General features: G+C 38.9%; 1 protein-coding gene across 2 annotated transcripts in view; it reads left to right on the top strand.

Moving 5' to 3' along the window:
* Positions 1–21,959, top strand: part of GPCPD1 (glycerophosphocholine phosphodiesterase 1) — a 53,679-nt gene that overhangs the window by 16,276 nt on the left and 15,444 nt on the right. For both annotated transcript variants that reach the window (XM_063125298.1, XM_063125299.1), the window contains exons 5-16: positions 3,664–3,739; positions 6,160–6,201; positions 8,684–8,807; positions 10,574–10,817; positions 11,807–11,969; positions 12,536–12,668; positions 14,262–14,316; positions 15,070–15,162; positions 17,974–18,051; positions 19,898–19,937; positions 20,637–20,698; positions 21,079–21,144. In XM_063125298.1, the coding sequence (XP_062981368.1) occupies positions 3,664–3,739; positions 6,160–6,201; positions 8,684–8,807; positions 10,574–10,817; positions 11,807–11,969; positions 12,536–12,668; positions 14,262–14,316; positions 15,070–15,162; positions 17,974–18,051; positions 19,898–19,937; positions 20,637–20,698; positions 21,079–21,144 (1,176 nt within the window). The remainder of the gene's footprint in view (positions 1–3,663; positions 3,740–6,159; positions 6,202–8,683; positions 8,808–10,573; positions 10,818–11,806; positions 11,970–12,535; positions 12,669–14,261; positions 14,317–15,069; positions 15,163–17,973; positions 18,052–19,897; positions 19,938–20,636; positions 20,699–21,078; positions 21,145–21,959) is intronic.

Genomic DNA, 21,959 nt, shown 5'->3' with positions numbered 1-21,959 from the left:
ACCTCAAAAGGGATAACATGTTGTGCTATCTAATAATAGAAAGATTAGAAACTCCATCTTAACATAATTTTTTATACACAGATTGAAGATAGTAAATCTTAAGAAATGTAAAAACTGAGAGTTTAGAAGACTTCAACATAGTGAGACTATGCACCAAAAATATTCCCAAAATTCAAAGAGGACTCTTATAGTGGATCTAACAAAAAAAAAATACAGAAATTAAGCTGCCATTTAAAGGTCTTAACTTCTGCCCTACAGCGGGAGAGGATGACCTGGCCCAAATGAATGTTGATATTAAGGCACTTGAGAAATGAAGCAGGTTAAAAGAAAGTTTTCTTCCCCTTCACTGAAGCCTCTGCTAGCCAGGCAAAATCGCCTGCCCAGCTAAAATGCAGAGCAGGAGGCTTATAAGTAACCAGGGTGGATCAGATTGGATTGTTCCAGGAATGTCGATTTATCAATGACACCATCATTACAAACTTCAATGTTACTTCTTTATACACTAAATACCGCGCAAAGACAGCCTCTCTGTCATAACATACTTCTTAATCATAGAATAGTAGAATTGGAAGGGGCCTCTAAGGCCATCGAGTCCAACCCCCTGCTCAATGCAGGAATCCACCCTAAAGCATACCTGACAGTCCAGCTACCTCCTGAATGCCTCTAGTGTGGGGGAGCCCACAACCTCCGTAGGTAACTGGTTCCATTGTCGTACTGCTCTAACAGTGAGGATGTTTTTCCTGATATCCAACAGAATCTTTAATGAATCCAATACTGGAGTCTTAACATCCTTGGCTAAGTTGGGACTCAAAACAATTGACGTTCAATGGCAGTCACTATTTACAATTCTATGCCAAAAAATGTATTTCTTTGTACATCTTAAACTCTGTGACTAATGTTGGTGGGTTTTGTTTTGTTTTTTAAAAAAGGCTTTTTTAATGCTTCGAAGAAAAATTACCTGTCCGTGGTAGTCTGTTAACTTCACAATTTAGCTTTCTATTGCTAATCATCTGTTTCTAGAATGTCTAGCATACAATCCTCTTTTTGATAGTCAATCCCTCCCTGCTAAAGCTTTTCAATAGTGCTGGTTGTTATATCGTAATAAACTTATTCATTCATTCAAAGCTTTTCAATAGAAAATATAAGTATTTCCAGTCAGAAAACTGCATGCACGTCTTTTTCAACCTTTTTGTATGCAATCACTCCTATTTTATGGCTGAATCGCTTAACGTTCACAAAAGACACGGCTGACATTGCATTTAAAACCCATCTTGCATTTTAAAATGATTTATTTTATTTGGCATATGTTGTGTGACCATGGATGCTGTTGTGCAAGCACTTAATTTAATAAATTGCGTGAGTGCAGGCCTTGGTGGTTCAGAGCCACAAAGTAATCTGTGTATCTTGAACTTCTTACACAAGATTCATTCATTGTGTGAGTGACTTAAGTGCTCTAGATATCTGAAACAAGTATAAGTGTTAATGGGTTTCTGTGCTTTTGAATTTAAAATATTTTACTCTTAAATGGATTTTAATCTAAAAAGTAGAAGGGTCAATTCTACTTGTAGGTAGTGGCAATGACTGTAGACATCCAGCATGCTAACTTGGAAATAAGGCCATTATTTTCAGTGGGAATAAGTGTGTTTAGGATTGTAATTGAACAGAACAGTCCTGGGGGAGAGGGGTATTTCACTGTGAAGCGACAGCAATTTTCTAAGCCCCTGCCTTTACTACTTCTTTTCTCTCTCTTCCCCCTCCCATTGCGGTCATTGTAAAGGAATTAACTATGCCAGCTTTTCATGGGCATACCAGGCATACCCTTTGACACTATAAGTGCGCCTCTGCCAATTGGCTCCCTCCCCCTTTATGACAGCAGAGCAGCACTTAATCAGCCCCTCATCCAGCCTTTGACCAGCCCTAGAATTGCAGCCTGGGTTCCTAAATAATATTTTGCAAATACAAGTAGATTCTTGAAGATAATTTTTGTGAATACGTGTTCTTGTGTGGGTATATGCTTTGGTTGTTCTCAGTCCATGTGGACTCTGGGCAGTGCCTTTTTTAAGGATGGTGTTTAAACTAATTATGCAGATGACCTGCGGTGAAACTTTTTTAGTGTGTATACAGACATGGAAATATTGTGATTATATTTGAAGGAACTTCCTGGCTAAAAGATATACAGGCAGAATTTTCACTGCCTAACTTTCTGCCCTGTTTCTTCTGTGGATCTAAAGAGGTTCTAATGCCTTTCCAAAAAAGCATTAGAAGCTCTTTGTGAACCGCCCAGAGAGCTTTGCCTATTGGGAGGTATAAAAATGTAATAAATAAATAAATTAAAAATACTTTGGCAGGGTTTCAGACAGTACAATAATGTGTAGGTACTATAGAAGTTCTCATTCTTATACAAGTAGTAAAGTTTCACTTGTTCAGTTCTATAATACAATGTGAAAAACAGGCGTTCTTGGAATAGACGTTTTTTTTTCATGTGTGGAAAGGCACCTTTGGATCACTGTTTTTCCAGTGTTGGGGTAGTATCCAATAGGTGTCACGTATGTGTGGTCCACATGCGCACTGCCTTGCCAGCCCAGGTCTGCAATGCCACATTTCCAGGGGCAAGCACCAACCTGGGCAAAATCACGCATTTCCAGAAGGAGCTCAATCTGCATCTTCGGGAAATTAGTGTTTCTGCATGTGTCAGGGCTTGCCCCTGTAAGTGCAATGTTTCGGCCACATGCGTGGACCAGGGACCAGCTGCACACACATGGCCACTGTTGGATACTACCCTTTGTTCAAGGGTGGGTTTTTGTGTCTGCATGAGAGTGCTGCAGACCAGGGCCTATGCTGTGAATTCTGTCATGTTTGAGCTGGTGAGAGTAGTGACGATAGAAAGCCATAACTGAGTTAAAGGTCTAAGGGTGCAATCCTATGCATGCTTAGACAGAAAAAAAGTCCTACAACTCCCAGCTTTCCCCATCTAGCATAGCTGGCTGGGGAATGCTGGGAGTTGTAGGACTTCCTTCTGTCGCAACATACATAGGATTACACCCCAAATTAGTTATAGTTGAGTCAGTGCTTTGGCAGTTTTTTAATGGCTTGTTATAAAAAATAAGCTATTAATATATGTGACTACTGCAACTGAATTAAAGTAGTATGATATAGAACACTTGTGAGTGTTATAAATCTTTTAACATTGTCCAGAATTTTTATTGTTCTGGTCAGAATTTGTAACAAGTTAAGTCCTATTCATGTGACACGCTGTAGTGTGTGTGTGAGAGAGAGTGAGTGGAATCATGTCTACTGGCTTGGACTCAGATTTCCACATGTTCAGCCTAGGCTCTGAACAGGTCTGAGACATGTAGATTCTGTTCAGAAGTTAGGCTGAATGCATAAATGTCAGTGGTAGGGTAAAGGACTACCATTCCATCTCTCTCTCCCCTCTTTCACTGTATAAAGGTATGTCACTTGAATAGCGTTATAGTCTTAGGATGACCAGATGCATCTTGGTGGCATCAGTGATTACGGTATAAATTGTAGGAATCAAGGCCAATCTTTGCACTTCGGACGGTGTATAAGTAAACTAGGCTCACGAAGGATTGTAAGTGGGCATCGCAGGTAAAAATCGGATTTAACGGAAATTATTGCAGACGTTTAACTTTTAAATTACAGACTCCCGATGGTCCATGCCAAGTCATAATTCACAAGTGGGAGACTCATCTACCACCACGATCAATAACCCCTTTAGGTATGGGCACCATTTGCATCTGTTTGGAGCATATGCATAAGATTACTAATATGTTACAAAATGGTTTAATGGGGTTGATTTATACCACTGCTACAAAGGCACCTTCATTTTAGCTCAACATGGTCATTGCTCTCTAAGTGTCATGTTATAGCTTTACTTATATTTGTGAACAAAATAGATTTGAACAGTTAATTCTTTTCTTGCCTTCATCTTTATCAGGTCTACAACTTTTGGCTGTTCAAATGGCCGGAGTGTGGGGGTGGGTGGGCGGGCTACCTCTGACTTCACATTTGGTTTTGGAGATGTGACCTGGATGAACTGCAGTTCTCATCCCCAGACTTGAAGATTGAGAGAGGTGGTGAAGGATCATCCACTGGGTGTTACGTTCACCACATGGAGAGGAATTTGTGGACTCCTGAAGACTTTATTAAAAAGGAAAAAATAGACAGGACATTTTCAACTAAACATTGTACTTTGAAATTGAGAGTCCATGATCATGTTTTCTAGTAGAAAGTCTACATCCTTTCTGTTAAGTTTAAGTGCCAGTTCTTATTTAAAAAAACACAAGCAAGAACATTTTACCTCAGTGACAAGGCATCCCTTTTCTGAAACATTATATTAAATGTATTCATGAATACAACAGGACTTAAAGTAAATATAGGATAAACATTGCTTATACCTTTCTCTTAAATTAGGATAAACAGTACAAATTGAAACATAATGCTGGTATAAACTAATGTTCTCTCTCTCTCAAGATGGTTTTATAAAGTGATTGAAGTTTCTTGCTATCTGTTTTCTGTGGGACAACAGAACCTGAAAAAATTGGGATTGTCTTTATTTTATTATACATTTGCAGTGTGTTACAATTAAACATGAAAATGCATCCTTTACATTTTAACTTAAATAATTATTTAGAAGTAAATTCCAGGCATGCATGGGCTTCAAAATGGCTGAACTTAAGTGAACAATCCAAGGCTGCAATTCTATGCACACTTACCTGAGAGTAAGTCCCATTGAACTCAGTGGGACTTTCTTCTAAGTAGATATGCATAGGATTGCACTTCATAGCCTGCTTTCTAGTTGTTGGAAAGAATTGTGCTCATCATGTTACTTTCTGTTTACCAAGCCAAAGACTAGTTAGGAAATCATTTCCTGTATTGATCATCAGACTTACAAAGTTCTCTGCTAGTCTAGATTTCATCCTATTTTCTGCATAGATGACACTGCTGCATCTTAAATTCAGGTAGATCATCCGTTTGTGAAGTAATGTATGAAATGCCCCTCAGTAGCTTTTAAAGGTAACCTGTAATTATCAGAAATATCTTCTGATATAAATGTCTAGGTACCACTGACTTTCAAGAAGACTTAGCCCATTTGACAAGTTAGGGCCATAATCTAATTCATTAGTAACTTAATTAAAGAGAAATGTACATTTCTTTGAAAACTTGCCAGTGACAGTTTACAACAAACACATGACTTTTTAATTAAGTAGTCCCTCTGCTCTTGGGATGGAGGATTAATTACACAAATGTTTAACACCTTCACGGTATTATTCCAACATGAACTTTTTTGTAATACTTGAAAAAACTTTGTCCTTTTGTCACATCTGGAGGGTCAGACAACAATAAAAAAATAGCACTAGAAAATGAGATGCAGGAAAAATTAACCTTTTGATTAGAATTTTTGTCATCTTAAACTGTATAGTTCTGTGATGTTGTCGAGCTTATTCAATGTTTAAAGATTTCAACTTTTCCATTCCTACAGCCTGGGATGAAAGTAAAATTATAATAACTGAAGTTTTAGATCTAAACTATAAACATGTAGCAAATCAGATTTATTGGTTGCATAGTGGTTACTTTATAGTCCATCACATTAGTAACAAAGCATATGCATTTTCAGCCTAGTGCAGCATCTTGCCATGATAGAGGGGATATCATATCATTTCCCCAGTTTAGATAGCTAGGTTTTAAGGAAGTCCATCCTACTAAAGTTGCCGGGAGACTTCTTAAAAGGAAGAAAACAAAGCTTAGAATAGCCTGCTCCAACTTGGGCCCTCCAGATGTGTTGGACTACAATCCCATCATCCCCAGCCAGCCTGGGGGTGATGGGGTTGTAGTACAACATATCTAGAGGGCCCCAGGTTGGGGGAGGGTGGCTTAGAAGTATATTTCAGGCTGCAATAATATGCATATTATTTGTCTTTCTGTTTAAATATTTTAGATGTAGCTGTTATAAATAATGCTAAAGTAGAACACTTGATGACAGTGTAAGCCTCTACATGCCTACTCAGAAGTAAGTCCCATTAAGTTCAAGGGTACTTACTTCCAGGTAAGTGTGTGTAGGATTGCAGCCTACATTAGCAATTTATTGGATAATCTATCAAAGTGAGCTATTCTCATAGTTTGTCCCTTCAATTCTAGAGGATGAGATTTTCCTTGAGGATGGGCACTTCGGAATCTTTGGTAAGTACTTTATCAATCGTTGGCTTTAAAATGCTTGTGTAATATATACGTGTATTTGTGTTAAGATGCTTAACATATATTATTTTGAAATCCAACTAAGTATTATAACCCCATTACTGAGGTTTATATTTAAGCAGATATTAAGACTTGTTGAGCAAGCACAGCACCCTGAAGGTGTTACGCTTTGTGTTGTGGAGATGTCACTCCTACGCAGCTGCTTAGCGTTTTGGTGCAGTTTGCATAGAGGCATGTCCCTTAGCAGCACCCTGTTATTTATTTATTTATTATTATGTCTTCCCTGCCTTTCTGGGTACAGATCCTTCCAAGCACAGTAGATAAAAATCAATGATTTTTTTAAAAATAAATTTAAAAAAATTGGGTTTTTTAAAATTTAAATTTTATTTTTTTAATAAAATGCTTTTTGAGGAAAAATCTTATCTAAAATAGTTTTCTATTTAAGATATATTATAGTCCAAAGGTTATTCATCATGAAATAAGGATTAGTTTTTAATTATGTAGCGTGAGGCTGTATATTCATGCAATGTTTGAATTTTTTGGTAAATGAATTCCATTGATCCATTCAGGTAATGATTACTTTTCTCCTTCCAAAAAGTACAGCAGAAAAGTTGTCCAAATATAAATGATTAACCTATTAAACTGGAGATAGTTCACCTCGCAATAATTTCATAATTAATTTCATCTATCTATGATGTGTTTCTAATAGTATAATCAAATCAATATTTTTTGATATAACTGTAAAACTAATCTGAAAAGTTGTTATTCTAAAAACGAAACCTTCCTTTGTTTGTAAATATTAAGATTATACCAGCAAGAATGAGTCTTTGGTAACTCAGACTTATGTAAAATATGTATTAAGCATATAGTGAGGAAGAGTGCACTTTTGAGGGGGAGAAGTCACATGATTAAAATCGAGTCTTTCTGAGTAGTAATTTAAATCAAATTGATTTAAATTAAATCCACCCTGCTTCCAAGGTAACTTATAAGTAAGATACAGCTGAACTAATAAAATCACAATAAACAATATCAAAATATAATCGATCTTTTATCTGATGGGTTTAGATATTTGTTCATTGAACAGATAGAAAAGGCATACTTTACACAGGACTACAGTTCAAAGCTTGAGTGAGAGGAGGAACTGGCCCCTTGCTTTTTATGATTTGAGATGGCTATGGGGGGCATGATTTGCCCACAGGTGGGGTTTGTGGATTTCATTTCGCCCCTCCCCACACTTCTCCCCCAGTAATTCAAGCACTGCTTCAGCTGGCTGATTTGGGGAGTGTTTCAAACACTGTGTAGAAAAACACGTGAACAGTTTTGAAGCAGTTTAAATTAATGCTGTCAAAATCTGACTTCCCAATGCAGAGGCACAAATCTCAGTAAAACCTTTTATTGCAGTAATTCCAATAATTAGCTTTATTACAGTCCCAGTAAAGATCGCAGATTTTATTTATTTGTCTTTATTTATTACGTTTATATACCGCCCCATAGCTGAAGCCCTCTGGGCAGTTTACAAAGATTAACAGATTACGACGTAGCTCCTTGAACAGTATCTGTTCATGAGCATCACAACAAAAGACCCAAGCAGCCCTGTATTCAGCCCACAGAATAAATCAAAAGAAGTTTACATTTCCAGTAAAACCAGTAAGCTTTCCAGGTTACTAAGACTTTGCTTCAAGCAAAGCTTACTGCCCATTGCTCTGGTTTAAATTCAGGGGAGTAGCCACTAAAGATCACTATCAGACATTCAATCTTGTTAGGGAAACCTGGCTCGCAGGCGGTTGCTGCGCCTCACCGGACACCTCTGTATTGCCCTCTTTATTTGACAACACATCTCAGGACACTCGCTCCCCTCCCAAAACCCTCCTGCAGAGTCCTCCTCCCATGAAAGATGTCCCTTGTTGAGAAGCGCATCTCCCAGTTGTGCAAGCTAGGCTATATCAGTGTCCTGGGTCTCAACCCCTCCCAGCTTGTAAGCCAGTAGGAGGCCTGGTAGAAATTAATTCTCGGGCGTCTGGCTTCCCTTGGCTCTACAGCTACCCCCTCAGACACTAACATTTCTTCTGTCTGGTAGAGCTAATGATACTTGAAATGGGGCTGTGTTGCATGGGTGTGCACTTGCTTTCAGTTACATTCTTATTCAGTAGGAATGAGATGCAACTTTCCCATTAAGTTTCTCTTTCCTTGGTGTGCATGTTCAGTTGATTTCAACTGCATATTACACAGAGCATTTGTAGCTCCCAGGGCTACTTCAGGCAGAGTTATGCAAACTTGGATCCGTCGCCTGTAGTTTGAGCAGCAGTGTTGGCAATAAGCTTGTGTTGACTCCTACTTTTTTTAGAGCAATAAGCTTGTGTCGGCTTCTCCTTTTTACCTGGATAACTAAGAGGGGTTTAGTGATATTTCAAGGTGTAGCAAAATGATTTTATAAAGTTTTATAACTCTTGTATTTTTACTTTATCAGATGATGTGGAGAGTGTCGATTCTGGATGGCTGACATGTCAGACAGAAATAAGACTACGTCTGCATTTTTCTGAAAAACCACCTGTATCAATAACTAAGAAAAAGTTTAAAAAATCTAGGTTTAGGTATGATCACGCTAATCATAGTTTGCCATTTCTTGTTTTTGCTGAATATCTATCTATATATCTAAAATAATTTCTAGACTGCCTTTTAATAATATAATGGTATTAATTAGTATGGTACTCCATATTGGTGTAATTCTGAAAAAGCCAAGTTCCCTTCTCAGTTTGTTTTCTAGAGCCATTAAAGTCTGAATTATTGGGTCAGTTGTTACTTTTCAGTCTTTGTAATCAGCTTTGAGGTTGTTCTAAAGTCACTGCTTTTGGAAACCTAAACGTAAAAAGGGTAAGGGGTGTTTGTTTACTGGAAAGCCTGTTTCTAGAATCTCTCCATCCGCAACACACAAATGATTGGTGTCCTGGAGTTCCTCAGTGGATTTGGAAATGATTGTTACCAGTTTTGCTCCATCGCTTATTGTTTCTATAGGGATTGCAACTCTGATGTTGCTCATACATTGATAATGCAGTGGCTATTTATGACACAGTTGGAGTTCACTTCATATTTATTTCAGCATTGAGCAGTCTTGGTTCCTTGTATAAGGTATACCTTATACCTGTATAAGGTATATGTGTTCAAAAGCTGCCATTGTTGTACATTCACTCCAATCAACAACTTTTGAGTAGGGTGGGATGTATTTGTAACCTTTCATTTTTGGTGTTTGCCCTTCAGTCACACTCTTACCTTCAGAAAAGTCTGATACCATAAACGCTTTGGGAGATTTCTTCCTTGTATGCTTGGAAAACTTCATACCAACTGCAATCCAGCAGACTCATTGCATGAGTTTATATTTGTAAATGTGTGGTTTGACTATTTTGTTTCTTTGTGTTTTTGATGTTAGCTGCAATTGTCAAGGGTTTTGGAGGTTGCAGACACCTTGACGACATTTCTCAGATACGAGAACTACTGTTTAAATTAAAGGTTGGGAAAGTAAAGCTAGACTATGTGTCATCTGTGGGCATAGAATGAAGACAATAGCCCTGCACTTATATGGAACATAAGAACCCTGATGGATCATACCAAAGACCTATCTAGTCCATGATCCTACTTCTAACAGTGACCAACCAGATGCCTTTTGGAAGCCCACGAGCAGACATGAGGGCAACAGCCTTCCCTGTTGGTATTCAGTTGGAATACCAGTTGGTATTCTGAGGTATCCTGCCTCTAATCCTGGAGGTGGCATAATAGTACCGTGGACATCCTAGTGGCCTCTCCGTCCCCAATTGTCACCAAAGGGCTACTCAAGAACCATCTTGCCCTGAGGGGAGGAGGGAGAAGATTGAACAGGCTGGAGAGTTGCCCATGATCTAGCTCCTGATTACCCTGCCCTGGGGGAAAAGATTTGGCACTTACTTAAAGCTGTTTTATTTCTGTAGTTTTGTTAATGCTTACTTGCTTTGTGAGGTTCATCTGAAAAGTGTTCTATAAACACCTTAAATAAAAAAATATGGCTAGTAGCCATTAATAGCCTTATCCTCTATAGATTCATCTAATTCCCTTTTAAAGCATCTTGAGGAAGTTTAACTGCACTGTGTGAAGAAGTACTTCCTTTTGGCTGTCTTGACTCTCCCACCAATCAGCTTCATTGGGTGACACCAGAGAGACAAAAACTCTTCTCTACCCATTTTCTCCATGCCATGCATAGTTTTATATACCTCTAACACAAGCTTAATACATTGAGTTGATCCCTTGAAGCCACAGTCTGCCTGCATTTTGTTGCTATCACAGATCTATGACATGTAGCAACAGACTTTGCTTTCTCCTTTCTATTTAGGGTGAAACTCACCCTTGAAGGCTTGGAGGAGGAGGGTGAAGATGAAGAGGATGATAGACTGTCACCTACAATTCATCATAAAATGGCAAACACGTTAGAGATTTCATTAATAAGTGATACTGAATTCAAATCTCGGCATTCTCAGCCAGAATGTGGTTATGGACTTCAGCCTGACCGGTGGACAGAATATACTATACAGACCATGGAACCAGACAACTTGGAATTAATCTTCGACTTTTTTGAGGTGAGGGCTTGGCTATGCAAGAAAGCATTTTTCTGTTTTCATAGCTGACAAAATGCAATATTCTAGACAGTTAAAAAGAAAAGAAAAGAAAAACATGCTCGTTTTTACAGTGTGATGTAATATTTTTGTTGGATCACCCCTTATCGAATTTCAGAGTTGCAATTTCCCTGACACAATTACAGCTAGTTAAGTGAAAGAAAAGAGGAAACAAACCTCACAGTGAATGAAGAGTTGGCTCCGCAAGATTGATCCTAAACAGGATGGAAATCTTATGAAAGTTTCCCATAGTCATTTACCTAATTAAGGGCACATTTCAACATTTTCTCTTTTGCCCCAAACCTCTACGCATGATGAGACAGGAACCAGTCCTCAAGTTAATGTTTTTCCTTTCCACATGACACACAGAAGACAGTATCTAAGCTGAGCAATGGTGTGGTTATTTGAAAGAGATCTTAACCTTGGATATCAAAACCAGTTTCTCTATTAAGTTTGGTAGCCTACCTCCTGGCTGCTGGTAGCATCTTCCAGATCTCTCCTAGTTTCTGACTTGTTTAGATACTGCCATCACCTTCTTAAAGGTCTTTTTACAAAAACAATGATTGGCACTGTTCTTTAGTTGAAAAACATAAAACAGTAAGGATTCATAGATGTAAAATACAAGGAACAAGAAACAAATACTCTACCATCACAGGTAGTCTTCCCCATCTCTAGTCTAACTCCCATCTCAAGGTACATAATGCCATAAAAGTGCAGGAGGATGGGGGAGGTTTCAATTAAATTTTGTATTTTATAACTTTCAGCACTATCAAATATATTAGACTTGTGTCAAAGATAAGAAATGGGCTTAACTTGCATGAACACACACTTCCCATTGCTTTGTTCCTTACCTGCCTTCATGGGACAAGAGTTATATTCAGAGAAATGCTTGCTTTATCTTTCATAAGCACAGCACTAAATGTTAAATAGGTAAACACCTTTGCATTTCTTAGGAAGATCTTAGTGAAGCAGTAATACAAGGCGATGAGCTTCCGGGCCATGTGGGCTCTGCATGTCTGTTATCCTCCACTATCGCAGAAGCAGGAAAGAGCTGTGGTATTCTTACGCTTCCTATTATGAGCAGAATTTCACGAAAAACAATTGGAAAAGTTAGAGGTATGTTTAATACAAAAAATGGTGGGCATGCATGAGCCTTAAGCTAAAGACATTTCTTTTTTTATGTTTAAAAATATTGGGTTGGTGGATATAGATTCGTTGGTGGTTACAGAGATTACAAGACTTTTGAGATTCCTCTGTGAGAAGCCCTCTGTGCTTCCTGGAAAGCTGCTCTGGAAGGGTGGGGAACCTTCCAGAGCAGTGTAAATTGATGAATGGGGAATCAGCAACGGTCACCTCGCCACCTCTCTCCTCCAGTGGAGGGCAGGGGGCGTCTTTGGTGGATCCACTGTCTTCACAGAATGGCCAATTGAGATTCAACCTTCTGGTACAAAGAATTTTAGGAAAGCCAGTGTATGCAGCCAGAATTAATGATTTAAGGAAAGGTGCCTAGTAATTATAAATAGCATGATAAATGTACCCATTTCTTCTATATCACGTACTTTTTTGGATTTCAGTAGATTTTTGATAATGTTTCTATGGCCAAATGAAGAGATAAAGCACTCTTTTAATTAGATAAAAATAAATAATTTGACAACTAAGTGAAATTCACTTTCTCTTTGCAGTGGACTACATAATTATTAAGCCAATTCAAGGATACTTCTGTGATATGGAAGCTTCGTATGCTAAATACTGGAGAGAAAGATCAGGACTAGATGTCGGGCACAGGGGTGCAGGCAACTCTACAACAACCACCAAGTAAGTTCAAATAATTGAATTATATTTTTTATTAGCTGCTTTTGGTTGGCTCCTATGAACCACAAGCTTTCTTCTTCGTGTTGCAGCCATTCTTGATCAGTGTAGCAGAGCACTGTTACATCCAAGACTTTGGATGTATAATATTGTGATGACCCACACACACACACTCTCCTGTTAGCAAAAGCCTCTATATAGCCACACGGTCCTCCGGCTCCTCTCATTCTCACACAGCCAGCCAATGCAGGCACTCCACACAAACATCCAATCAGCACTCTCCTTCCATCCGGGCACTCACTTCCCCTCCCTCCAGGGCTCTATATTTGCCAACACTCTGAAAATACAAACAGTGAGTACATTCTTTAAACCTTTTACATAGTTATATTAATAGCCATTAATAGCGATCTTTACAACTAATTACAATATAATGCAGTAAAACATCACAAATACCAATTCAAATTAAGAGAAGCCTATTATCTAAAAGCACTTGTTCCTCAGCTGGGAATGTATTTTCTTGAGTACAAGTGTCAAAAGTCTACAGAATGTAATTCCTAGTAAATATTCCTAAAATTTTAAGTTTCCGCTTCCATTCTGGCCTAATCTGAAGATTTGCCAATATGTGACAACTGCATGCATAACCCTATAGCAGGGGGAAAGAAGTGCATTCCAACCGACACTAGTTCTCCATGGCCTCGGGTACAGGTTTGTTCTCGAATGTGCTTCCTGAATGTATGGACCTTTCAGCATGCAAAGGCTGAGGCCTGAGACTGAACTATGGCCACTTGCCTCCTTAGCCTTGGGAGCTGCTGCGTCAAAAATGAGAAAGCACTGAATGTGCATGGAGCTGCCGTGCGTTGAGGTCATTGCTTCCATAGTCTACTGAGGTTCTTCATCAGTGAGGATAGCAGGCTTTTAGTAGGAGTTCAGGGTTTTCGAAATGGAATAGGGAATGCAGGAAGAGAAACAGAGTGATAAACTTGATGCTTAGAGTTCACTGCGTTCATTAAATCAAAAAAATTGTCATTAGTCTCTACAATAGATAGACTACCACCGAGACCAAAATGGAAGAAGCTAGACTTTTTATAAAATTGGCCGTGCTTCATTGCTGTTAGATCCTTTTCCTCACAAGTAACTTCATACATTACAAACTCTGAAATTTCTATCTCCTCTTCAACAGCAACAAAAATAGTAATATTGGGGCTTCTCTTAAAACTATTATTTTTCCAGATAAAGCAATATTCATATTCCTGATAAGGGCCAATTATTAATCAATTACTGTTCACTGGAAATAGTAATATTGGGGTTTGTACAGAATAGATTCAATACCTTTATATATAATGTTTCAGTTTTATTGGCTACAAATGTACTTTGGGATTTATATATATATATATATTAGAAAAAGAAATATCTCACAAAGTTTTGGTATTAGCTTAAATTGTTAAGGAATATTCCTTGTTGCAATCAGAGTTTCAAATGCATAGTTTGACTCATTAGTTTTTCTGAGTTTTTTATATTTAATGAATTTATCATTTAAATATATGCTTTAAAGAAATCATAAATAATAATAAAAAATAACCCCTCTTTTTTTGTCTCCAGGCTTGCTAAACTTCGAGAAAATACTGTTGCTTCTTTAAAGAATGCTGCTAGACATGTATGTGTGGATTTTGTTTACTTTTTTTTTTTTGCATGTTGACACCTCTGGATATTTATTGTTGAAATAACAAATTATATGAACCATGTATAAAAACCATAGGGGGGATCCAAATAGTGTTCCTCTGCTGGTAGAAAGTTGCCCTCAGTGAAAGAGGAAGAGGGCAATTCTTCTGCTTGAAAACCCCATGTCTTTAAAATCTATTCCAGAGTGTCCCCCAACCCTCCAAAGCAGAGGGGTGTGTGTGTGTGTGTGTGTGTGTGTGTGTGTGTGTGTGTGTGTGTGTGTGAGAGAGAGAGAGAGAGAGAGAGAGAGAGAGAGAGAGAGAGAGAGAGAGAGAGAGAGAGAGAGAGAGAGAGAGAGAGACTATCACCCCCTCCACCTTCTACTAACAGAAGACTTCTGCTGGCAGAGGGACAGTAACTGAGTTTAGGTAGATTTCATAATCCTGTGTTCATATTATGAAACATGATTTTTATAGTGGGAGTGCTTAAGCCTAGTTGCACCTTGTTATGTTGCCTTTAATTCCATTTTCATTTATTTGTTGTAGTTAATATTGTAATGTGCTTTGAGTTGAGTTTGAAAGCATGCTAACTTGCTGGTAATGATTGGGGCTCTAAATATAAAGTGCACGCAGCAACGTGGTGCAGTCTCCAAAATTATAAACGCTTGTTATATATATCTTTAAACGTGCATATTTTAAAATTCACATGCAGTTGTCTTCCAACACCCCCTCCCTCTCTTCTGGCTTAGGGAGCAGCCTTTGTGGAATTTGATGTACATCTTTCCCGGGATCACATCCCCATCATATATCATGATCTTACTTGTTGTATTGCTATGAAAAAGGTATTAAAATAAGCAATTTGCATTACTTCACTTAAATGTTTGGGTGGTTAGCAAAATGGCTTTAACTTAAGAGGCTAGCATTGATAGTGGTAATATAATAAAAGTAATTGCTTTTACTGCCTTTTACAGTATTGTATACTAACTATGTCTTTAGTAGAGAGTCTTAAATATTAAATGCACAACATCTTATCTGTGTAATTATTCGCAAATGTATGTGTGTTTGTATTTGTACTGCTGTCTAGCAGCCCTATGTTTCTAAACACTTTAATGGAGTAGAAATACGGAATTGTTTTCAGTGACATTTCACTCCCAAGTATTTTGAAAAGTTCCAAGCAAAGGAAACCTGTATCCAGTATCCATATACTGATATTTGGGATTAATCTGGTTATATTTTTTTAGCTTGCTTGCTAATTTACATGTAATGGATCAAGTAACTTTGAAAATAAATCATATTGGCAGAACTCCTAATCTACCCTTTCTAAAATAGCTTAGACTACGGATATGTATGTAAATTACCTCCTAAAATTTTCCAAACTGTCATATCTTTGTAAAGTGCTTGTGTGTGTACACACACACACACACACACACACAAGCAAACATGCACATGGCTATTTCTAAAAACTGATAGTCCTCTTCAAATAGGTAATGCCGTTGCTTATGACTGTGAGAGTTATAATCAGAACACTTTTTGAAACGATGAAATAGAATCGTGGGCCTGACTCAGAGACCTGCAAGAGTATTATTTATTTATTTATTTATTACATTTCTATACCGTCCAATAGCCAGAGCTTTCTGGGCGGTTCACAAAAATTAAAAACATTCAAAGTATAAAACAACAGTATAAAACCATAATATAAAATACAATATAAAAGCTCAACCAGATAAAAACAGCAGCAATGCAAAATTACAAATTTAAAACACCAAGTTAAAATTTATTTATAGACTGTTAAAATACTGGGAGAATAAAAAGGTCTTCACCTGGCGTCTAAAAGCATATAATGTAGGTGCCAAGCGAACCTCCTTAGGGAGCTCATTCCACAGCCGGGGTGCCACAGCAGAGAAGGCCCTCCTCCTGGTAGCCACCTGCCTCACTTCCTTTGGCAGGGGCTCACGGAGAAGGACCCCTGAGGATGACCTTAGGGTCCGGGCAGGTACATATGGGAAGAGGTGTTCCTTCAGATAACCTAGCCCCAAGCCGTTTAGGGCTTTAAATGTTAATACCAGCACTTTGAATCTGGCCTGGACCTGGACTGGCAGCCAATGAAGCTGGAAAAGGACTGGCGTAATGTGGTCTCGTTGGCCAGTCCCTGTTAGTAACCGTGCTGCCCTGTTTTGCACCAGTTGAAGTTTCCAGACCGTTTTCAAAGGCAGCCCCACGAATAACGCATTGCAGTAATCCAAACGAGAGGTTATCAGAGCATGGATAACTGTAGCTAGGCTATCTCTGTCCAGGTAAGGGCACAGCTGGTATATCATCCTAAGCTGATAAAAGGTGCTCTTTGCCACTGAGTTCACCTGTGCCTCAAGTGACAGTTCTGGATCGAAGAGCACCCCCAAACTACGGACCTGATCCTTTAGGGGGAATGCAACCCCATCCAGGACAGGTCAAACATCACCTCGCCGGACAGATGAACCATCCGCTAACAGTACCTCCATCTTGTCTGGATTGAGTTTCAGTTTATTAGCCCTCATCCAGTCCATTACCGTGCCCAGGCACTGGTTCAGAACAGCCACTGCCTCACTTGGGTTTGATGAAAAGGAAAGGTAGAGCTGGGTATCATCCGCATATTGATGACACCTCAGTCCACATCTCCGGATAACCTCCCCCAGTGGCTTCATGTATATGTTAAACAGCATAGGGGATAGGATAGAGCCCTGTGGAACCCCATGGCTTAGGAGCCACGGCACAGAGCAATAATCCCCCAGCACCACCTTCTGGAATCGGCCATCCAAGTAGGAGCGGAACCACTGCAACGCAGTACCTCCAACTCCCAGCTCAGACAACCTATCCAGAAGGATACCATGGTCGATGGTATCGAAGGCCGCTGAGAGGTCCAGGAGAACCAACAGGGTCGCACTCCCCCTGTCTCTCTCCCGACAGAGGTCATCCCACAGGGCGACCAAGGCAGTTTCCATTCCAAAACCAGGCCTGAAACCCAATTGAAATGGATCTAGATAATCTGTTTCATTCAAGAGTGCCTGGAGTTGTCCTGCAACCACCCGCTCAAGCACCTTGCCCAGGAAGGGGATATTAGCCTGTAGTTGTTAACATCCTCCGGGTCCAGGTAAGGCTTCTTCAGGAGTGGTCTAGTTACCACCTCTTTTAAAGAGGCAAGGCAAGGTTGCTTCCTTACTGCTGTTCTTAAGAGTGGTTGGGCAGAAGAATGGAACACCTTCACTCTTCTGCCAAAAAAATCTATGCATTGCTGCTGTGAGAGGTTTTACTCATGCAGTTCCTTATAACCATCAGCCTGTGTAGAAGGAAACATGAAGAGACATTGCAGCCCTCTGCACTGTTGTGCTGGATGAACAGGCTGATGGCTGGTTACAGGGTCTGCTTGTGCCCCTCCTATAGCAGATTCCTTTATAGAAACTTCTCTGTGCAGAAATTATTCTTGGGGAGGAGATAGAATGGGTAATAGTTCTTATGTTTACTTACAACACAGTCCTGTATACATGCACTCAGAATTAAGCCCTGTTATCTTGGATGAGTCTTAACGCCGTAGTAAGTCTCTTTTAAGATAACCTTAGAAGAACTTTCAGCATCCAGTGGCTTTCTAACCTAATACTTTTTTCCCATTTGCTTAAAAGAAAGATGAAACTGAGCCATTGGAGCTGTTCGAGATTGCAGTTAAAGAACTCACTTTTGCCCAGCTTCAGTTATTAAAGGTATTGTACTAGACTGGTCCCAGATAAATTTTGCAAAGTTTGTTTTATAATTCTGATGGGTTGTCTTTTTTAGCATTTCTGTCCCTCCCAACATAGACCATTAAGGTAGCACATAATATAAAATGCAAAAAATAAATTCTAGTACTGGGTCAATCAGAATTAATAGCAGCAGAATAAAGTTATAAAAATACTAGCAGCTTTTTGCTAACTTTATCAGCCTGCTTAAATACTGGAGAAACAAAGTTTTTGACTGAGCCTCTGTTTGGAAGGGGGCTGTACAAGGTTGGCACCACTACAGAAAAGGCCCTGCTTCTCTTGGCAACTGCTTTTTTAAAAGAGTACAAAACAGGGCCTTTGTACTCTTAAGTTACTTCAGATAATTGTAGGGGTTTTTTTTTTGTTTTTTAACAGTAACTTAGACACTAGCCATTTATAGGCAAGAACCAACACCTTGAACTAAGTCTGGAAAACCATTGGTAACCAAATGAGCTCCTATAATATAGGTGGGGACAGTCATATTTTGAATTGGCTGTAGTATTCAAGCTCTGCTTAAAGCACACTACTGTAATAAAGCCAGGAAATTATCAAGGCATATATGACAGCAGACAGCTCTTTGGTATCCAGAAGAGGAGATGGTTATAAGAATTACATTATGATCTGGTTAATATGTAATTCTATGAGTTAACAAACTACTATAAGAATCACCCACCCTTATGTAAGATCTTGACTGCTCTAGAATAAGGGAAGCAGATAGGGAAGTGTTGGACGCTGCTGCTAGAAATTGCTCAGAACACCTCCTAGTGCTAGGGACACTTTCAGGCAGCTGGCATACCCCCCTTGGGGGTTGGGGGCTTACTAGGGAGGCTGATTCGTACAGTTTTTGGCTTGGCCAGGAAGGCTAGACAAAATTGATAGACTCCTTCTCTCGTGTTATGAGAATTTTAAAGAAGAATTGAAACAGTTCCCAACGTAGACTTGTTTTGTCCAGAATAATACAGGTGCATATCCAGTGTGTCTCCCAATAACCTTTTAACAGGACTTACACTCTTCTTCCAGGCGACTAACCTTTATTATTATTATTATCATCATCATCATCATTATTATTATTTATTGCATTTTTATACTGCCCAATAGCTGAAGCTCTCTTCATCTCGGTTGTTAAAAAAACCAAAAAACTAATTCTGCAGTTTTATTGCAAAATGTATCGAACATGGTATATGGTGTATGTGAAGCAATCCAAAATCATCCATTGATTCACAATGTGAATTAATAGCATCAGTTCTGTTATGACTGTACAGTGGCAATTCTGTCTGTGACTACGCTCTGCTCTCCTTTGCTCTCTTTTCTTGCCAGCTGGGAAGCAGAACTAGAATCATACTTGCTATTCCAGGAACCGGAAACCCTGAATTCCTGTTCATTTGAGCTCAAAACTATGCACTGCACCACTGAGCAAAAGTTCAACATAAATTTCTATGTAAATTGTTGCTTTAAAAACAAACCGCTAGGCAAGATTTTATTACTCCCTTAAAGGCAAAAGAATTTTTTTTGAACTGTTGCTTCTATTGATCTGCCTTTTTTGTGTTCATTGAACCCTGGGTTGCTGGAGCTTCACAGCTGGCCAACGTCGGAGGGCAGCTAACCAGAAAAATACCCCAAACATCTCAGATTGTCTGTAAGACTACTGTATGCTGAAGTTAAACAAAGGGGAACAAGTCTTCCTTTTATTATAAACACTACATATCTTTATTTTGAGGCCAAACTATAAACTCTGAACAGAAAAAGAATGGGTAATATGTGGAAGGTCTTACAACGAAAACTTTTTAAAGCATATTCATTTTATTTGTAGCTGGCACATGTGACTGCATTGAAATCCAAAGATAGTCAAGGTATGTAGAAGTCTTTAAAATCTTGGTAATTCTGGCCATTTTATGTTGATCATGAACCAATTAATGAACATTAATATTTCAATGGTTTGTAGTGTTTAGAGAATTTAGTAACTCCTATAATATCTCTTCATTAATTTGCAAGAGTTTGGGCAAAATATATTGCATTATTTAATGTGAGCAGTAATTCACAAAGTACTTTAGTCTGAGATGTAATAGTTACGTCCATTTGCCCTGGCAGAACCTCTTTGGAGTACGTTCTACTGCTAAGCAGACATCACATTGCCATTTAGGCCTTGGTAACAAGACAATAATGAATGCTGATTTATGTTGGGCTTCTGGAGAAATGCAACTGCTCTTGCTATATAGTGTATCTCTTGGGTGGAAACTATTTTGAAGGCCATTTAAAGTAAGTGTTACAATAGATCAGGGAGGCTTTCACTTAAACATCCTTGGGCTTCCTGGCACATACAACTGCTGCTTCCCTACCCTTCAAAAGGGGCAGGAGAGAGACAGAACAATAGATGGTACGGGAGTTTTGAAGAAGACCAATGACTTCCCTGAGGGCAGATCAGACTATCAGTCACTATCCCCTATGTGAATTGCCGCTGTTGGGTTAGAAATCATGGAACTTTTTATTGCCATAGACAGTTTTTGTTTAAGAATTCTTTCCAAGGTATCTCTTATATAATTTCCCTACAGAATCATTCAAAGAAGAAGACAATGTTCCTTCTGACATGCAACCATTCCCCTCTCTACAAACTGTAAGTTTACTTTGCCCTTGCAATATAATGGGTGCCACTGACAGTCTTAAGTGGAATCTGCATATCTTTGGGATCTGTTTCTTGGTTGTGTTAGTGTACATTGCTAGTGTGACAGCAATGGAACCCAGGAGCTGTGTATGTAGATACAGAATTATTTTTAACTCTATATATTTTAAAATGTCATGTTATGGGCTGCTAAAGTGGTTATACATTCCAAGAGACATTGGAAATCCTGAAATAAATTCCTGTAGGTTCTACAGAACTATTAATGTAAAAAAATTAAAAGAGATTGCAATCACTCCTAAATACTTGAGCACAATTTTTCTCTGACTAATGTCACTAGTGACTTTTGGTTAATTCAGTAATGCTTTTTCACATAGGTACTAGAATCTATTCCCGAAAGTGTTGGATTTAATATAGAAATCAAATGGATCTGCCAGCAAAAGGTAAGAAACTATTTTCTTAACATATACCTTGACTGGGTTTGGACAACACAATAACCCACAATGGAATCAGTCAGTGGGTCACTCTAGGGGTGCTCCATTTGTCTGCAGCACCCACCCTTTGCTATCACAATGGTGACATACATGCCAAAGTCACAAGGATAATTTCAGTGATTACATTATAACCTAAAATGCTGGCAGACAATATCTGGCACTATCAGTTAGGTGGGATCTCTGATGATAATTTATACAAAACTATTAAATCAAATGGTCCCCCTTACAATCTACGCAGACTTTGTTAAGAAAGTTATTTCTGATTTTTTGGGCTGCAGCAGCAAACTTTGCTACCTTAATTGTGATTGCTTTACTATGGTCCGCCAGCAGATCGCAGATAACGTCTCTAGTGTGCCAATCCGCTCTTGTTAACAATAGTTCCTTTAGAAAACGCTCCCTGATTTCTTTGTACAGAGGGCAACGCAGAAGATAATGCGCTAGGTCTTCGATCTCCCCTGAGCCACAAAAACAGATCCGCTGGGCATGGGGGACTTTTTTGTACTTCCCCTCCAAGAAAGCAGAGGGCATTGTCTGAAAACGAAGGGCAGTAAAGGCCTTTCTTAGGGCAGGAAACGATAGGTCAAGCAAATATTGTGAAAAGTACTGTTCTTTCTTAATAAGACTAAACCATGGAGAGAAGGCCTGTAATTGACTAGCCATTGTGTTTCCTTGGGCATCAGCCTCATAGATTCTATCTCCAATACTCCTTTTGTTATTAGCTAGAGCTCCTGCAGCTCCTTGGCATAGAGCTGGGACAAAGTTAA

The sequence above is a fragment of the Elgaria multicarinata genome, chromosome 4 (genome assembly GCF_023053635.1).
Source record: "Elgaria multicarinata webbii isolate HBS135686 ecotype San Diego chromosome 4, rElgMul1.1.pri, whole genome shotgun sequence".
Lineage (NCBI taxonomy): Eukaryota > Metazoa > Chordata > Lepidosauria > Squamata > Anguidae > Elgaria > Elgaria multicarinata.
This window is presented reverse-complemented; position numbering and strand designations above follow the sequence as displayed.